General features: G+C 51.2%; 1 protein-coding gene across 4 annotated transcripts; it reads right to left on the bottom strand.

Annotated features, from left to right (window-relative positions):
- Positions 1 to 11,574: 11,574 nt before the first annotated feature.
- On the bottom strand, positions 11,575 to 18,129 carry BAK1 (BCL2 antagonist/killer 1). 4 transcript variants are annotated; one of them, XM_082413704.1, is made up of 7 exons: positions 17,875 to 18,129; positions 17,241 to 17,346; positions 15,860 to 15,939; positions 14,846 to 14,919; positions 14,378 to 14,521; positions 13,067 to 13,247; positions 11,575 to 12,942 (listed from the first exon to the last, which is right to left on the bottom strand). In XM_082413704.1, exons 2-7 carry the CDS (start codon positions 17,308 to 17,310, stop codon positions 12,838 to 12,840), a joined length of 654 nt encoding a protein of 217 aa, XP_082269830.1. In that variant the 5' UTR covers positions 17,311 to 17,346; positions 17,875 to 18,129; the 3' UTR covers positions 11,575 to 12,837. The 4 variants fall into 4 exon arrangements, with proteins under 4 accessions (XP_082269830.1, XP_082269833.1, XP_082269831.1 ...); XM_082413707.1 differs by lacking the exon at positions 17,241 to 17,346 and having other exon boundaries at positions 14,846 to 14,981; positions 17,875 to 18,125; XM_082413705.1 differs by lacking the exon at positions 17,241 to 17,346 and having other exon boundaries at positions 14,846 to 14,981; positions 15,860 to 15,962; positions 17,875 to 18,124.
- Between the last annotated feature and the right edge of the window lie 577 nt (positions 18,130 to 18,706).

Here is an 18,706-nt window from a genome sequence, read left to right as displayed (position 1 = left end):
AGAAGGTGAGAGGACCCAAAACATGGGGTGGTTAATTTTTATGGGTAATTTCATAGGCTAATGAGTGGGAGGATTATTCCAACTATTTTGGAGAAGGGGCAGGGATTTCCAGGAATTGGACTATCGCCTACTTCTTGGCCTTTTATGGTCAGCATCGGAACTGTCATGGCACCTGAGGGTGTGTCATTTAGCTAATGTATTACAATGAGTGTTTAATGAGGCTCAAGGTCCACTGGAAGTTGACTCACCTGCCAACTTGGGCCTAATTGGTTCTAACCAGCTTTTGTAGTATCGTTTTTCTCAACAGCTGTGTCATTCTTTAAGGGTTGTGCCTTGCCCTCTTCCCTCCTCTCCTGTCTCAGTAATAGCTAACAGATACAGAAATTGGTACCAGAAGTACCAATTTTTTGTTAAGCTTTTAACAAAAGCTTAAAATATGTGACTTTTGCTCTGGGACAGGGTGGCAGGGGGGCTGAAAAATAGTTAAGAAAGTGTTAAAGAAGGAGAAATGGTGACCTGTATATGTAGTGGCAAACAATTAGTAAAACTGTCACCTGTGATAGAAAATATACCTAGTGAACTTGTAGACTTAAGCCAAGAAATTTCCAGGCAGAATGCAGAAAATGTCAGTTGGATCTTACTATTGGTAACTGAAAACTGGATCGCCTCTTGGTGGGTCGCAACCAAAAGACACAACCAAGCCAAAGATCTAGAGAAGGCAGGATTCATTACTTGCAGCACGTAAGGAGAACACTGGGGATCCTTTCCAAAGCAGTGTCTCACCAAATAGCAAAATCAGGTAAGTTTTAAGCTAAGGGTGCATGCATAGTCATGAAGGGGTTTGGGCAGATAATTCAGCATAGAAATGGGGCGAAGGTTGACGGAGTCCAGGCTCTAGTTGATTGAAGTTACCAAGGTCAGAAAAGGTCTACATCATCATTCCTTAGGTTTTAGTTGATCTGGTGGTTGAGTGCTCCAGGGGGTTTGAATTCTGCAAAACAGCTCAAGAATGTGCTTGAGGCTAATCTTTTCTGTTGAAACAGAACTGGGAGTCTTTACAAATGATTTATTATCTTTGCTATTGTTAAGTTATCTCCTTGGCCTGGTAGTAGCTGTTTGTTTTTACCTTCTTTTGTTACCTTAAAATCATTAACTACCAGACCTATTCAGCAAGGGCAAGCATTGTGGCCAGGCTTGGATTACAAAATGGAATGGCTTAAGTTTCTCTTATGTTAAGAAGGTTATGTCTGGTTCTCTTCCTCTGGGGGACCCCCTACCCTACCTTCTTACACTGTGTTTGATAAAATTTTATAAGAAAGAGATGAGCTAAAGGAAGAACTGGTCAACTTATAAGCAGAATTTGGAGGAAATGTGAAGGGGGGCAGAATTTTCTGGGTTGGAAAATAAAATTATTTCTCATTCCCAGCCTCTTAGGTCAGTAAAAAATGATCAAAGTTAAGAAATGGCCTCAAAGGTGTGGCTGAATACTGTTAAGTTCTCTGAAAAAATCAAGGCAATGCCTAGTCCACCCTCTCAACTGGACAAAAGGGCTTCTAGGAATTTTAAGGCATTACTCCCACAGCACCCTGATACAGCCCAGAGACTTTAGTCAATGGAGACTTAGTCAACAGAGAAGCATGTCCCAAGAGAATTTTGGGTGTGGCTCTTGGTGCATGAAGTAAAGTCAATCAGATACATAGAAAAACTCCAAAGTTTTTAAGGGTCTTATATCCCCCAAATCACTGCTAGTCTAGGCTCAGTGCAAAGGACTGACTATTCAACTTGTACCAAGCCCTCTAGGCTGCCTACTTTCTGTTGGGAGAAAGCAAGCTGAGAAAATTTCTCAGCTACCATCAGTGGTTGTTTCTTCTGTTGAAGCCAAGGTGAAACCGTGCACCTCAGATTGGTCTCAGTTCGGGACTCGAACCCGGCCAAAACCTTGCTTGGGATTTGAACCCACGGTCTTTTAATTAGAATCACTCACCTGGTGTCTGGACTTACTGAGGGTCAGGTTCTTTGTGTCTCAGCACAGAAGGAATTCAGCAAGAGGCAAAGTGGTAGGCAAGAAGTAGATTTATTAATATAGGACGCTTGTAAGAGATGCAAGTGGGCAGGTGAGGGAGCTCTGCCCTGAGGATTAAGTGGGCTACAATTTTATAGTCAAAGGAAAGGTGGAGGGGAAAAGACCACCTCCTTAGAGTAGACGTGAGGCTTATATCACTAGTTCCTCCTTTGTATCAGGCAGGAGAGTGGCGAGGTCAAACTAGGATTATCATAGTGTTTATTCAAATCAGTGGAAGGGTGACGACATTTTTCTTCCACCTAATGTCCTGGGGCATATCTCGTGCTTTTATTTATGGCTTTATAGTTAAGCCAGCCTGCTTTGTTCCACAACGTTCCAATAGCTTTCTTGAGCAATCATTAACGTACAGTGGTCTCCCAAAGTTTCCTAGGTTTCCCTCTCTATCTGTAGCCCCCTACTGGGACTTCTACAACTATCTGTATAACTATCCTATTCTATCTCTATCAAAGGAACATGACGGGAAAGGAAAGATTCCCTCAGAGTTGGGTGAGCCAAAAGCCATGGAGAGTAGTGGATTGGGGAGCCATTCTGAAGGAAGAGAACGAGGTCTCATCAAAGAATATTCCCCATCCCCAGAGTAGGGGGGACCTGGCTGGATTTGCCCAGCTGATTTCAGAAGTGTTCAGGACCAGTGACTTCCATATGCCAACTATTCTTCCTTATTCTTTTTCAGGGGAGTGTCTATTGTTATTCTGTCCCTGACTCACTATTGTATTTTGGGTGTGTGGGGGATAAATAACTTGTCTTTTTAGATCATAGATATTGCATTCAAGAGCCACATTCAGACCTGATGTAGATCACAAGATCCTGGACTTTGAGCCTAATGTCATGAATGGATGCGTCTTTTGGGGGTCCTGAAGGGGTGATGAGCACATTTTGCATGGAGGGAGAACAGAAATAATTGTGGCCAGAGGACAGATTAGTAGGTTGATTGAATTGATGGCTCCAATTCTTCACCCTTCCCTATATTCACACCCTTTGTCCTGTGAATTTTCAATTTCTTCCATAACAGAAGCAGAGTCTAATTTCTCACCCTCTTAAAGAACCTGAATTTAGCCATCTGACTTGCTTTGGCCATTGTAGTAATGTTAGCTGACTTGACATAAGTAGAGGTTAGAAAAACTATGTTTCTACTACTTCTCTCTTTTTATTTATTTATTTATTTATTTATTTATTTATTTATTTATTTATTTATTTATGGCTGCATCAGGTCTTAGTTGTGGCACGAGGGATCTTTCGTTGCGGCGCGCAGGCTCTTCGTTGTGGCGCACGGGCTTCTTTCTAGCTGCGGCACACGGGCTTGCCTCTAGTTGTGGCGCATGGGTTTTCTCTCTCTAGTTGTGGTGCGTGGGCTCCAGGGCACGTGGACTCTGTAGTTTGTGGCATGCAGGCTCTCTAGTTGAGGCGTGCGAGCTCAGTAGTTGTGGCACGTGGGCTCAGTAGTTGTGGCATGCGGGCTTGGTTGCCCTGAAGCATGTAGGATCTTAGTTCCCTGACCAGGGATCGAACCTTCATCCCCTGCACTGTAAGGTGGATTCTTTACTGCTGGACCACCAGGGAAGTCCCCTCTGCTACTTCTCTTGCTCCTCTGTGATCACCATGAAAACATGTCCAAAACATTCCCAGCTTAAGCTGCCAGAGGAACATGAATGACACATGGAGGAAACTGAGTTGCCCAGCTGAGGTTATCCTAGACAAGCCAGCCCTCAGCTGACCTGCCAATTGATGACAAACACATGAATGTGCCCAACTAAGAGCAGCCAAGCCTGGCCCAGATCAGCAGAATTGTCCACTTGAACCACTGACTGTGGGGAATAATCGATGGTTATTGTTTTAAGTTGCTAAGCTTTGGGATAGTTTTGTTACACAGCAATAACTAACTGATACATGGTTATTGACTATGTATGTACATTTTTAAAAGATTGGAAAAGGACTACACAAACGTTAAGAAAAATGAATTATGGGGCTTCCCTGGTGGCTCAGTGGTTAAGAATCCGCCTGCCAATGCAGGGGACACGGGTTCGAGCCCTGGTCCGGGAAGATCCCACATGCCGCAGAGCAACTAAGCCCATGCACCACAACTACTGAGCCTGTGCTCTACAGCCTGCGAGCCACAACTACTGAGCCCATGTGCCACAACTACTGAAGCCCATGCGCCTAGAGCCCGTGCTCCACAACAAGAGAAGCCACTGCAATGAGAAGCCCGTGCATCGCAACGAAGAGTAGCCCCGCTTGCTGCAACTAGAGAAAGCCCACGCACAGCAACGAAGACCCAATGCAGCCTAAATAAATAAATTAATTAAAAAAAAAAAAAGAATTATGGTGATTTTTAGTTTTTTCTTCTATTATCCCTATAACTATGTTTCCCAGTTATAATAAAAAGAAAGCAGAGTCACATAATGGTAAAGATCATAGACTTCAGAAAAATCTTAGGTTCCTAGTATAAAACAGATTTGGATTTTACTTACACTTTCACTTTTCACTTAGACTCTGGGAGAGTTACTTAGCCTCTCTAAACCTCAATTTCTTTATCTGCTAAATGGGCATACTTCATTAAGTTGTGAAAATTAATCAAGATAAAATATATAAAGGGTATAGTATGTATCCGACAGAATAAAAACTCAGATTTTATTATTATTATTTTTAAATTTTTATTGGAGTATAGTTGATTTACAATGTTATGTTAGTTTCAGGTGTACAGTGTACATTGTGGTTTTATTTTTACAAATTTATTTATTTATTTTTGGCTGAGTTGGGTCTTTGTTGCTGCGCGCAGGCTTTCTCTATTTGCGGCGAGTGGGGTCTACTCTTCATTGCAGTGCGCAGGCTTCTCATTGTGGTGGCTTCTCTTGTTGTGGAGCACAGGCTCTAGACACACGGGCTTCAGTAGTTGTGGCACACAGGCTCAGTAACTGTGGCTCGTGGGCTCTAGAGTGCAGGCTCAGTAGTTGTGATGCACGGGCTTAGTTGCTCCGCGGCGGCATGTGGGATCTTCCCGGACCAGGGCTCAAACCCATGTCCCCTGCATTGGCAGGCAGATTCTTAACCACTGCGCCACCAGGGAAGCCCCAGATTTTATTATTAATAATAAAATATTTTTAAGATTATAATGAGGTCCTATTATTTGATTAGCAGTAATTGACAAACAAATTCAATAGATACAACTCAGTTCCTACCTGTAAATAATATACATGACAAGACAAATACAAATACTAGAGCAAAGTTCTAAGACATTCCATTCCATTTGGGTTTATAGAGCCTTCATGGTATCCAATAAATGTTTGTTGAGTGAATGAAAGAAAGCATGCATTCTTATTTATTTTCATATTTAGAGGGACTGGCCCAAAAGCTATGTAAGAGGCAGACCTAAGACTTATACCCAGGTCCCAAAACTTAAAGTGAAATGGTCTTCCTAACTGGACAAGACCATTAAGCATCAGATCCCAAGAAGCACTGGAGATGAGAGGAGGGCGAAACTGACCCAGAGTTGGAGGGTGGTCACAGAAGGCTTCCTGACAGAGATGGAATTAACATTGGATATGTAGGAGAGGGAAGATAATTTTTCCTCTACCCCTCTGAATTCTTAGCTGAGACCCCTGCAATAAAAGACAGATTAACAAGAGGAAAACAAATAGAAGTGCATTGACTTATATACCTCATGTATACCTGGGAGATACCCAGGGGAAAATGAGTAACTTCCTGATGTAGCTTAGAATTCAGGATTAAATACCATCTTAATAGGGAAGGGGGAGAGGTTATGTAGGCCTCTTAGGGGAGAGTAAATGATTTTTAAGGAAGCAAACGGGCCCTTAGGAGAATAGATGGGAGATATGACAGTTTGTGACAAAGTTTGGTGCCATGTGGACTTCTAGTCTCCTCTTTGAGGATAAACAGTCTTCTCTGGTTGATGAAACTCCTGGGGAGGGGAATCTATGACAATGCATCCTGAGGAGGATCTGTCTTTAGGCAGGTAAGGGGGATTCCGAGAAAGCCTCTCCCTGCATTTGCTGTTTTTCAAGTGCCTACAGCTTAAAATATACCAAAGTGTCATATTTTGAGGTGGCATATTCTGCTGCCCTTTGGATGTTAAAGGATGAAGAAGCAAGTTGAAACAAAGAAAGGAGGTGGGTGGGGAGCAGATCCTGTTAAATGTGGATTGGGGGACAGGGAAGAAGTGGGAGGAGCTCTGAAGACAACAGCGTGATACTTGGACCATCTGGTAGGAGTCAGAGAAAAGCTGGAAAGGTCTCAAATGCCTGTTTGTTCCCTCCTCTGAGAAGCCTCCCTGGATCACCCCCAGACCTGGCTTGGTGCATCTCCTCTGGGACCCCATGGCCCCTGCGCGGCCCTGACACTTCTCACCTGAGTCATCATCACTGCTTGGCGCTTCCTCCTTTGAAGTGGAAGCTCCCTAAGGATAGAGAGACATTGGCTTCCCAGTGCCTCCACCAGGGACCCGCAAAGAGGAGGTGAATGTAATGAATAGAACGGATCTAGTGGATCTGAAGTGGGGATGTGACATGATAAAGACAATGCTTCGTGAAGTGGGTTTGGTGGTGGTGGGGTTCTGGGAGGATTTGAGCTGGGCAGGACCCAAGGAAGGGCCATTACCAAAACCTAGAACATTGAGGATACACCCCAGGGCCTTGGCAGTGGGAATGGGAAGGCAGAGATGGGGAGATGAGGAGCGGAGAGGCTTCAGAAGCGGTGCTGACTCAGGGCAGCCGTGGGCAGAGGGAGGTGCTGTGGCACGAAGCGTGCACCGGGGAGGGGGGGCCCTGGGTGCAAGGAAGGGGTGTTTCCCATTAGACAAAACCCGTCTGGGTCTCTCCCAGGCACACATTCGAGACAAATCCCACAGGATCGTGTAGCATGGAAATAGACTTTGTGATATTGTGATTTATAATAAGAAACACATATTTGGTTTTTGTCCCTGTTCCCCACACAGAGCTCCTAAAATCCTTGGAATTTCCTAAGAGATAAGAGTGATATATAAAGGTGCATTTTTTTTAAAGGTGCTTTTGTTATTCATAACAAGGCCCTTTCAGCCACACCTGATTTTATGTTAATGAGGTGACTTTTGGAAAGCCCCTAAGGATGGGAGCTGGTTGCCAGGGGAACCAACCTTGATTAGAGAGTTGGAACTTTTGGCCCCATTCTCCCACCTCTGGAGAAGGGGAGAGGGGCTGGAGGTTGAATCAGTCACCAGTGGTCAATGATTTAATCTACCATGCCTGTGTAATGAAGCTTCCATAAGAATCTCTGAACCATGGGGTTTGGGAGAGCGTCCTGGTTGGTGAACACCTGCCAGGTATGCCTCCACCTGCCAGGAGAGTGGCACACCCAAAACTCCATGGGGATAGAACCTCTTGTGTTCTGGACTCTTCCAGACTTGGCCCTATCTCTTCATCTGGTTGTTCATTTGTATCTTTTTCTTTTTAAATATTTATTTATTTATTTGGCTGCGCTGGGTCTAGCTGCAGCATGCAGGATCTTTGTTGCTACCTTAGTGGTGGCATGAGGGCTCCTACTTGTGGCATGCATGATCTAGTTTCCTGACCAGGGATCGAACCTGGGCCCCCTGCATTGGGAGCGCTGAGTCTTAACCACTGGACCACCAGGGAAGTCCCCATTTGTATCTTTTAATATCCTTTGTAATAAACTGGCAATCTAGTAAGTAAACTGTTTTCTGAGCCGCTCTAGCAAATTGATTGAACAAGAGGAAGGGGTTGTTGGAACTTCTGATCTATAGCCGGTCTGTCAGAAGCATCTGGACTTGCGATTGGCGTTTGAGGTGGGGGCGGGGGTAGTCTTCAGGGACTGAGCCCTTAACTCGGGGGATCTGATGCTATCTCCAGGTAGACAAGTGCCAGATTTGAGTTAAATTGTAGGACACTCAGCTTTGCTGGGGAAAGAGAAAACAAGGAGGTCAATAAGAGAAGCAGCCGCAGCCCTGTGACCTTCATCTCGTTCTGTGGAGGTGAGCCAGGCCAGGGGTAGCTGGGCCTGCTTTACAGTGTGCATTCCAGCGAAGGGCCTTCTTGCCATCACTCTGCCTTTGTATGGAGCTGGCATGGGAAAGCAGCCTGTCAATGAAGGAACACCAGGCTGCTTGGCACCATTCAGTCTGGATTCGGGGAGCCAGCCCATTACAGGAGTTGTCTGAGGATGCCAGTAACTGGACACCTCTGGCCTATGGATGTTACTGTGTCCCCAGCTGGCCAAGGAGGGGGGACAGAATATTTGGAAGATCCCCCAGTCCAGCGGTCAGCTGAGCTTGGGTGTGGCTCCTCTCACTGGGAGAAGGAAGGAGGGCTACTCCTATCCAGCCCATTGTTCAGGCCAGCCAAAGTCATGTAAAAACAATCTCGTCCATTACACTACACATCACAACTGAGTGCAGGGACTCCCCCACCTCCTCACCAGGATAGCATTTGGCTTTTAGCCTGCACTCAGCCCTTCTCACACTCAGCCTGCTAGTAGGCTGGCAATCAGGTTCCTGGAAATCTCATTCTTTTTTTAGCAGACATGGGAACCCACATCCCTAAGCCCAGCCCAGTGCCTCCTATGCACTCTGATTCACAGCATCCACAGTTCAGATGCTGGACATGCCAAATTCACCCTGGTGTGGTCCTCCTGAGAATTAAGCAAGAAACTGTTCTCACTCTCAAGGAAGCCTAACCATCTGCTGGAAATGAATTGGAGAAATTGCTCTTAGTAGGGTCAAAGGTCAGCTAAGAGAGGGTTCAAGTCAAAACATGAGAAGGCTGGTGAGCCCAGCTTCCATGCAGCCAATCATCACAAAAGTCTGTGCCGTGAACTTTGCAAAGCAGGTTCACTGCATGATGTGATGGAACAGAAAACTTTGAAGAACTGTGTTCTTAGCTAAACCTTGAAAAACTTGAGGCATTGGGCACCAGGAATGATTCCCAGATTGCAAAGGAAGAGTTGGTTAAGTGGAGCTGAGAGGTATACTCATATCCATGTTTATTTCAACAATGGATGCATGCTCACAGGTATCCATTTGGTGCCTGCCTACATTCGTTGCCAAATCCCATACTCCAGGTGGAGGGAGATTCTGTGGCTTTCGTCTCTTAAGCTATTATTGACTTTTCTCAGAAAGTCCAGTTTCTGCCCATGTTATTCCATCACTTGATTTTCGTCTTGTGAGGTTGCCCCTCTTGATTCATTCATACAATTTGCCAGGGATCTGCTTCCAGTCATGTGCTCGATAGGGCAGACCACTGCTTTTTGTTCTTGTTAACTGGTGGGCTGAATCCCTCCTCTCCCCCCATCTTTTATATCCCAGTAGTCTGGTGTTCACCTTTTTACGGTATTTGGCAATTGGCAACCATGTCCCATAAACTGGGTTTTGCTGATTTTCTGGTGCTTGACATTTAGATACCTCTGGCAATCTCGTGTAACTCCCTTCTCTCTCTGTCTCTGTCTCGCTCACACACACACACACACACACACACCTGTTCTGCTTAGATTGAACTAAATCGGATTTTACAAGTGTCTTTGATCTGGGCCTTTACATCCTTGGTGTGTACAACTGGAGCAGGATATGGTTGTTTTATTTTAATTAACTAACAAATTAATTTTAATGCTATTCAGATGGTTAGGTCCTAAAAACTTGTTCAGACAATCTACTGAGTGGTTTGGGCAAAGGAAGGATTTTCTCATTTGGATGGATACCCAGTGGCCTAAAATAAACTTTCTTCAGAGGCTGTAAAACAGCAAATATATGAAGGTACGCTGCGGGGTGGGGGCGGGGAGGCACCGGGATCGAGGCAGGGCAGGTGCCAGTTTATACTGACGCTGCACAACTGAGCTTGACACCTGAACACGCTCCTTCCCCTGGCTGCATTGCCCCAGTTCCGTGGCACTACGGACTGAGGAATCTAGACCTCTTTGCAGGAGACGAAGGTACAATTTCAGAAGAACTACAAATCTTGAGAAGAATTTGATTTAACTTCCTTAATACCTGCAGAGCCCATCTGCTCACTGCCTTATTCTGTCCCTCCTAACTTCTCACGCCTCACAGCTCCGGGATGTATTTAGATTTCTGTTTTGGCAACTTCATCCTGGCAGAATAGAGGGTGGAGTGGAAGGCTAGACACAGGCCAAAACCTTTTGGGGCTCCCCACGCCTTTCAGGATAGCGTTCTAACGCCTTTCTTACAGGGGCAGAGGACACACAGCTGTCACCAGGGCCCACCTTTCTTCCAGCCTCCCGCGGGGAGGGGGTGGGAGGTGCGCACCGAGGCCCTGCCCACGAGAGGGCACGCTTGCGTGCTCGATGCGGCAGCGGCCATCTTTGACCCGGGCAGCCGGCTCACCTCCCGGCGTACTCAGAGGGGTCGCGCGGTTCCCGCCTGTAGGGCGTGTAGGCTACCCCAACCACCTCACCCCTTGGCAGACCTGTGCTCAAGACCAACGTCCCCAGCCCCCACCCTTCCGGCCTCCATGTAAAACCTCGAGCCAGTATCCTGGTGGCAAGTGCCAGCTCCCTGCCCTTTCTACCTGGTAACTCTGGACAGGTACCTCAGTTTCCTTATCTGTAAAGTGGGAGTTTAGGGCCCCCCTATTCCCGGTCACCAGCTATAATACCTACTGATTGGGCATGTATGATAAATTCTCAACATAAAGCCCGGCACAGAGCGTGTTCCATAAATGTCGTCTCCGAGCTTTTCCTGCAGGAAATTGCAGGGGGCCTTGTATCCACCACCCTTTCAGCCACCACTGCTGCAGGGGCCCCCTCCCTATGACTGCAGTCAGTACGTGGGCTCTTTGAAGACCAAGTCGGAGGGCCCAGGGGATTGGCAAGATGCCCTCGGGGGAGTGAAAGAGAAGCCTGAATCCTTTAGGACTTGCATGTGACCACTTTGGAAGGGTGTCAGAAAACAGACCAGGGTGCCCAGGACTGGAAAGACTTTGTAGATTTTGGAACATTTAAACGCCCCCGTGCTTGTTATTTTTATCACCCCTGGCTGCGTCCCCATAGGGACTCCCATGCAGCACAAAACTCCTAGAATGAAAAGCCCTGTGTGTGTGCTAGCTGTGGGGGACATCGGGAAGAGGGAGCCGGGACACTGTGTCCCAGGTGGAGCCAAGCGTGGGTGGTGGACCCCGGAACGGAGAGGGATTCAGGCCAGGCCTGTGGGGGTCCCCAGGCAGGTGCAGCTGCCCCACCAGCTCTGCAGCCAGAGCCTAGCACTTTGGAGACCCCTGACTCTCTGTGGGGATGGAAAACTTGCCTGGAACCCAAAGAAATGAGGGTAGTTCCTGGAGAAGGGGCTGGAGAAGAGTGGGGAGGGGCCAAGGCCTTCTAGGAGGCTGGAGAAACACACCCAGCCCTCCACAGGATTCAGGAGGCCCCGAGATGAGACCTGTCAGTAAAAACCAGGTGAAAGCCAGGCATGCCCAGGTTCCCCGTCCAGCCTGATGGAGAGAGGGGTAGCGGAGGAGACAAAAATGATCAAGTGGGAGTGGAGGGATTGCAGTTTATTTTCAGACACACTCAGAGGGTGGGAGGTGGCCAGCTGGCTCCATCTGCACCCCCTCCCTGCATTTGGCTTCATCAAGAACTCCTCTCCCCTGACCTCCAAACCCCTAGGCTGTACAAGATAGACGAGGCACTCCTACCCCACCCATCAGGAGAGGCTTGGGCAGGTGTGGGGTGAGGAGTGTAGAGACTGGGGGTAGAGTTCAAGTATTCACAGTTCCCCTATCTGTAACCCCAGACTACACTGTGCCCAGGCCACGAGGGCGGCACCCAACCCTGGGATTCCTAGTGGTGTTAATAGCCCTTCTCTCACTCGGAAACTTCAAGTTGAGCTCCCTACCCCCTTTCCCTGACCATAACAAAACTGCAGTCCTAATCCCTGTAGTCTGGGTGAGGAGGGGGCCTCAGCACTGCACTCACCCAAGCCCCTGCCTGCCTTCTCTGGAGTGATGGGTGTGGGGCGAGCTTCACTTGTTGTGAGCAGGGGTGGGGGGTGGGCGTGGGAGCAAGTGGTAATAGGTGAGGGGAAGGGAGAGAATGAGGGCCTCAGGAGGCAGGCTTGGAAGGTGCTGATGGTCTGCACCCCTACTCCACCCCCACTGCACCCCCCAGAATCCCTGAGAGTCCAACTGCAAAGGCAATATGGGGCAATGGGAGTGGGGCGGGGAGGAGAGCTGAGCCGTACCTCGTCCCCACCCCCCACCAGTCCTGTTCCTGGGGGACATGATGTTTAGGAAGGACCAGGACTGAGCTCCAGGCCCAGCATTTAAGCTCTGACCTTCCAGAACAGCTGAATCCTGGGAAAGGGTAGGGCTATTAACCCCCACACCCCAGATGTCCTGGCTTTGGGTAGAGTGGTGGGAATCGGAGGGGGGAATGTCCCCCCAAGGATATTATAAAAAGCTAAAACCGTTAACAACTCCTTGGGGAGAAGCGGCTCCTAGCCCCTTGCTTCCCCAACTTATCATCTCCCCAACACCCAGCAGACAGGGCCGAGGGGGTCCCAGAGAGCTAAGGGAGGGGGCCACAGCCCCTCTCTGAGAGGGGGCCCTTTAGCACCATGCAATGTTGGGGCACCCGTGCAGTCTGATGGACCCCTGGGCAGGGGCCCTCCAAACCTGGAGTGCCCACTTGCTAAAGCTTCTGTGCTCTTAAGGAGGGGACCCCTGCAGGGGAGGAGGTGAAGGGAGAAGACTGGGCCAAAGTCCACGCAGGGGTCTCAGGACCCCAAAGGACCCCTCCAGGAGTCATGACTTGAAAAATCTTCGTACCACAAACTGGCCCATCAAAACCACAGCCAGAACTATCAGCACACTCCAGATGGGGCCGTTTCCCAAGTCCAGGGCTGCCACCTGCCAGGAGAGAGAGTGGTCATAGTGGGGCTAGCGGCATATTCAGCTCCTGGGGACTGGGGTGGGGCTGGGAGAGGGGCGGCCCTAGCAGCAGGGAGGAGGTGGTCAATGCTTGGGGACTCACCCAGCCACCCCTCTGTGCGATCCACCGGGCAATGCAGTGATGCAACATGAAGTCGGCCACGAAGCGGGTCACCTGGCCCAGGAAGCCAGTCAGGCCGCGCTGGTAGACGTGGAGGGCCAGGCGGTAGCCAAAGCCCAGCAGAGCCACCACTCGGCCCCAGTTGATGCCGCTCTCAAACAGGCTGCGGGCCGAGAAGATACAGTCAGTGGAGACCTCTAGAGGGCCCTTCATCTGTTTGCCTCTCCCACCCCCTTGGAGACCGCTACCCCTCTCCCACCCCCTTGGAGACCCCTACCCCTCTCCCAGCTGGAAAGCAAAATGGCTTAGCTGTGAATGGAGGTGGTAGAGGCTGCCCCAGCCTGGCCTCGATTTGGTAAGAGCCCGTGTCTCTGTGAAAGGAGAAAGCTCAGAGGGCAGATGAATGGGATGCTGCTGCTGGGGCTGTAGCCCCAGGGCTGGGGGAGCAAAGGGGCACAGAGAGCGTGGAGGGCAGAGCGAGCAGACGGAGGCAGCAGGGAGATTACCTGTGGGCATTGCTGCTGGCCTGGCAGCCCGAGGGACAGCAGAGAGAAAAGGACAGAAGAGGAGGTTAGGACAGTCCAGTCCTGGAATCACAGCTGAGTGGGCGGTGGCCTCTCAGGACACAGGCAGGATATTTCAGCTCCGAGCACTAACTCCGAATCTATCGGCTACTCCTGCCTTCACCCTCAGCCTCGAACCTACCCTGAGACTGACCTCTTTAACCGAGATGGTGACAGCAGCTAACACCTTTAAGTGCAGACACTGTTCTAAGCGTATTTCCCCTATTTTACGGACCAGGAAACTGAAGGCTAGGAAGTTTCACAAAGCCGGTAAATGGCAAAGCTGAGATTTGCCCAGGCTGCTGGTTTCTTTAACCACTGCCTGTCTGACACCAGATTATAGCATCTGGAAGCCATTTCCAGGACCTGGTGGGCTGAAGCCAGGGCCAGCAACCATCTTTGGCGTGAAATGTGGTTCCAAATCAGGACAGCCGTGTCCCAGCTGGGCTGGGGAGCTCTGGGGACACCCCCACCGCGAGCCCCTCTATAGCCCTGATCTAACGGGTCAAGTCCTCGGGGCCAGAGTTCACAAGGGCTCTGCGCTTATGCAATGATGAAGAGTCTGGGCCCAGAAAGAGAAAGACGGGCCCAAGGCCCCGCCTGAGTTAACAGCAGACACGGGGACGGCAAACACGTCTTCTGACGCCGACAGAGAAGTGTGTCTCCCATCCCATGGGCAGGGCCCGGCATGGTGGTGACAGCATAGCGGAGAGGCAGTGGCCGGAGCTACCTTGAGGCAATCTTGGTGAAATACTCGTAGGCGTTCTCTGCTGTTGGCTGCAGGTGCTGCAACATGGCCTGGAACTCGGAGTCGTAGCGCCGGTTGATGTCATCCCCGATGATGGCCAGCTGGCGACCCACCTGCCCCATGGTGCTCGAGGAACGGTAGGCAGCAGGTGAGCTGGGGCCTGGGCTCACGGCGAAGGACTCCTGCCCGAGATGCCCCAGCCTTGGACCCCCCCACCCTTGGCGGTCCCGACCATGTTCTCAGACACGAGGGCTGGGCCCAGGGACAAGGGGCAGGCGTGTGCTGAAAAGGGTGCCAGGTCCCGGATGGGGGTGGGAGCCCGCATGAAAAAGGAGCAGCAGTGGGAAAAACCCCCCAGGCCTGTCCAGCTCCCAGGACCTGCATGGTGACCCCATGTGAGCCTCCATCTCCCTGAACATGTCCCTGTGGGCCCAGGGGGCTGCTGCTCACCTGCTAGGTTCTAGGGACAAGGTGACCATTTCTGGGTCTGTGGGCGTGGCCGCCCCCTCGGCCTCCTGCTCCTGCTGATGGCGGTAAAAGACGTAGCTGCGGAAAACCTCCTCCGTGTCCCGGGCTACCTGCTCCTCTGAGGATCAAAGCCAGGAGTCAGGGAGGAAGTGCTCTGGGGATGGTTCACTCTGCCTGTGGACAGAGGTGTCCCTCCTCTAGCCCTTAGTTACCACCTAGGGCTGACTCTGAGCAGAGGATTCTTGTCACAGCTGCCTTGTGGAGTAGGTGACCCCCAGTTTACGGATGGGGAAACTGAGGTGCGGTGTTTACGTAACTTGCACAAGGGCGTACAGCTGGAGAGAGCGGTGCAGCCAGGATAGAATCCCAGGCATTTGGGTCCCTGACTTTATTTTCGTTTGTCCAAGGCACCGAATCCTTATGGCTTAGGGAACGTGGGTGACAGAATTTGAAATTGTAGCCCAGAAAATCACATCGGGAAATAGTGACAGACCTGGGACTGAACCCAAAGTCCAGGGAACAGCCTGTGCTGGGCCGCGAGCTGCAGGCGTCCCTGACGTTCCCCTTGGAAGAGGGAAGAGGGACAGCCATTTTACTTCCTCCCCAAAGTCGTAACAATCCCTCTCCCTGTTGAGCGGACCTGACTCGGTGATAGGTGGATTTACTTCCTTATTTCTCCCACGGCAGGGATAGGACAGCCACGCCCCACTCTTCTTTCCTCCTCCTCGCAGATGGCAGGGTGCCCACCTCATGCTCACTGCCCCGCCTCTCCCAGCCTTTGCACCCCCCACCCCTGCCCCTGCCAAGACTCCCCCCACTGCTGCCCCCCTGCCTGCATTGGGTAGGGAGATGCTTTTCTTCTTTACCCAAGGTGAGGAAACTGAGGCAGGAGAGCCTGCCTTTAAATCTCGCCCGGCTTGTCCACATCTGCTCTCTCCATCCTCACAGATGGCCCTGGTGGTTATGGGAGGGGTGAGGGGGCAGAAAGACAGTTACCCGAAGTGGAGGAGGGGTCAGGTTCTTCGCACTCCTGCCTGGGAGGACCTGGGCCTTGTCCGGATGCCATTTCTCAGGTCCTGGCAGGAAGGGCAGTGTTAGCCTGTGGGGGTGGGTAGGAAAGCAGAGATGGGGACCAGAGGTTCCAACAGCACACGGAGGGAGGGGACCCCCACTCCTGAAAGACCGCACCGTCCTAAGAACTTACTGAGTATTTCACTTGCAGTTCTTCAAGGAGACTGGGGGTGAGAAAGGCCGGGCAGCCAAGATTCCCACCCAGGGATCAGCCAGGGCCCGGGGAGGGGTGGCCACAGCAGTGCCCGAGTGGATCTCTAGTCGCACTGGGAGGCGAGTTTCAGAAGCTGGGGTTCCTTCCGCTGCTCCCGGGGCCTCCTGCACCCTACCCAGCACACGCTTACTGCAGACTCGCCGCCTTCCAGCCAATGACCCACAAAGCCCGTCCCCGAAGGTCCCACTTCCCCTTGGCTAGTCAGAACACACCTGTTTTCCAACTCAGGCCTGTTAGCCGCAAGCATTTCCTGAGTGCCTATGGTATACTTCTACCATGTATCTGCAAGTACTCCCCAGGGAGTGTGGGACATGGAAAGAACACATTAACCTAGTAGGGTAAGCACTGTCATACCCATTTTACAGGTGGGAAAAGTGAGGCACAAAGAAGTTAGTGCCCAAGGCCACAGAGCTAGTCAAGGAGTCAGGTTGGTTATTTGAATTTCCACGAGTCAGTCCTCCACTCAGCACTCATTTCAGATTTATTTTTCAGTTTGTGGACCTTAGAGGGTGTCTTTCCGGGGAAACTTCCCTTGTTTGCGTCCCGCCTGTGATCTTCACATTTCTGCCTAGCAGGTGGTTGAGGAAATCACATGTACCCCTTGCTCTCCTGTCTCCAGCCCCTATTTACCTCCTTTGCCCAGTCCTGGCCACAACACCAGTGTGCTCTGTAAACCCTCCACAGAGGGAGTATTTCCTGGACATAAGCTATTTCACTTTCAATTTGCACCCCCTTCACTTCCCCCCACCCCAAAGCTGCCTCCATCACCCAGGCGGGAAGCTCCCCTCCTCCTCTCCCTAGGGAGGGCCCAGCCCTGCTCTGGGCCAAACACTGCTGCCCCCTCCTCCCTGGGAGGGCCTGTGTACCCTCCCCCCACCTTCCCTCTCAGGCCTGGGGCCATTTTCGAAAGTGCCTGAGGAGAAGGGTGGGGTAAGTCCGGACCACCTGTGCTCTCCACCCCTTCACTGTCTCAGGGCAGGGACAGGGAGAAGACCAACTCTCCCCTCCTCCACCCCTGGGTGTCCGGACTCCTTAAGACAGACCTTTGCCTGGCACACCCCCATCCCAGAAGCTTCTTCCTGAACAAGGTACCTTCCTCTCTCCCTTGGTCTCCGAAACCCAGTGCCCCCAGGACAGCAGGGCTGGAGGATGCCGATTGCATCTCGACTGCCTCTACTGCTACCCCTGGGGCTCAATGCTGGGGAAAAAGTGGAGCCTCAGAATCGGCCCCAGGGCCAGAGGCCTATGCCGGCCTCGGTCTACCTCTGCCCCCATCCAAGTGGCCTGACTTCCTGGTAGGGAGAGTCCACTGTGCCCCACCTGCGGGGTTTGCTGGGCCCAGGATGTTTCCCGGGGGGGAGATGCAGACCTAGCCCTGCTGCAGACCTAGACTTAGGGCTCCTGGGACAGCAGGAAGTGCTGTGAAAGTTCTCCCCCTGCCCTTGACCTTGGCTCTGACCTCCACTCCCATCCCCCAGACTGCTAAAGAACCTGGTTCTTTAGCACCCGATTCTCTGGCACCAGGGCCGGGCCAAGAGGAAAAGCTGTCTGAGGAGCAGCCAGAGGGAGCCCCGGCCGGATCAGGCCCCGAGCAGGAGTTGGTGGAGCGACCCAGACAAGCCTCGAGGCCTCCCCCTCCCCACCGGGCTCCCTGCGGGCTTCCTGCCTCACCCTGGGCCTGGGGCTGCCGAGAGTGGGGAGCATGGGCAGGACCCTCCCGGCTTACCTGCCCGGACCCTGGCCCAGGCCCGGGACGGCTCAGTAGGGCAGAGGCTGGAGATCCTGAGGGGCCAGTGGCTGCTCCCAGGGTCAGGTACCCAGGCCTGGCTCCCAGGAAGGGGCGTCAGTGAATTCCTGGTGTCTGGATGCAGCCTCTGCTGCTCCCAGCACGGCCCTAGGGACCCGCGAGGCTGCGGCGATCATAGAGGTGCCGGCGGTTCCCGGCTCCAATCAGCTCCCTCTAGAGGAAGTTGCTCTGTGGCCGCCGGATGCAGATGCCCCAGCCTACAGGGCTCCCAGGCGGAGAGAGCGGCTCCCACCCAGGCAGAGTGGCTCCCTCTCCCCCACTGCTTTTCCCACCCTTGATTCCCAGTCCTCATCCTTGATCTTTCTCCTGCTTCCATCAATGTCAATAAAAAAGCCAGGATGACAAGGTTTCTTAAGCGCCACTGTGTACCAGGCACTTTAAAACCTCTTTGGAACAACCCTTGGAAGTAAGTGCAGTGGACCACACCCATCTTAGAGCTGAACAAACTGAGGCTCAGCTGGTTTAAGGAACCTTGCCCAAGGTCACTGAGCTGGGTTTATAATCAGGTCTGTAGGTGCCGTGAGGAATAATAATACTAAATTGAGATTCAATGTGCAATTAAGACCTGTGCACCAAGCCTCGGTGGTCTCCAGAGAGAAAAATCCTGAATGTGATAGGCAGGTAAACAGATGAAAACACAGTGGATCTGTGCTACCACCTGGGCATGTGCCAGCTGGATACTGAGAGGAGAGAGAAGAGGGAGGACAGAGACTCTCTGGTCTTAGGGAATGAATGGTTCTCAAGCACAGAA

This window comes from Balaenoptera physalus (assembly GCF_965194825.1).
Source record: "Balaenoptera physalus genome assembly, chromosome: 11".
Lineage (NCBI taxonomy): Eukaryota > Metazoa > Chordata > Mammalia > Artiodactyla > Balaenopteridae > Balaenoptera > Balaenoptera physalus.
Note: the sequence above shows the minus strand (reverse complement) of the source record. Positions and strands in the feature narration are given on the sequence as shown.

Coding starts and splice junctions, on each gene's coding strand:
- BAK1 (XM_082413704.1), bottom strand. CDS start 17,310: ATGCAATCGGCATCCTCCAGCCCTGCTGTCCTGGGGGCACTGGGTTTC. Junction 15,940..17,240: donor AGACCAAGGGAGAGAGGAAG/GTACCTTGTTCA, acceptor CCTTCCTGCCAG/GACCTGAGAAATGGCATCCG. Junction 12,943..13,066: donor TCGCACAGAGGGGTGGCTGG/GTGAGTCCCCAA, acceptor CTCTCCTGGCAG/GTGGCAGCCCTGGACTTGGG.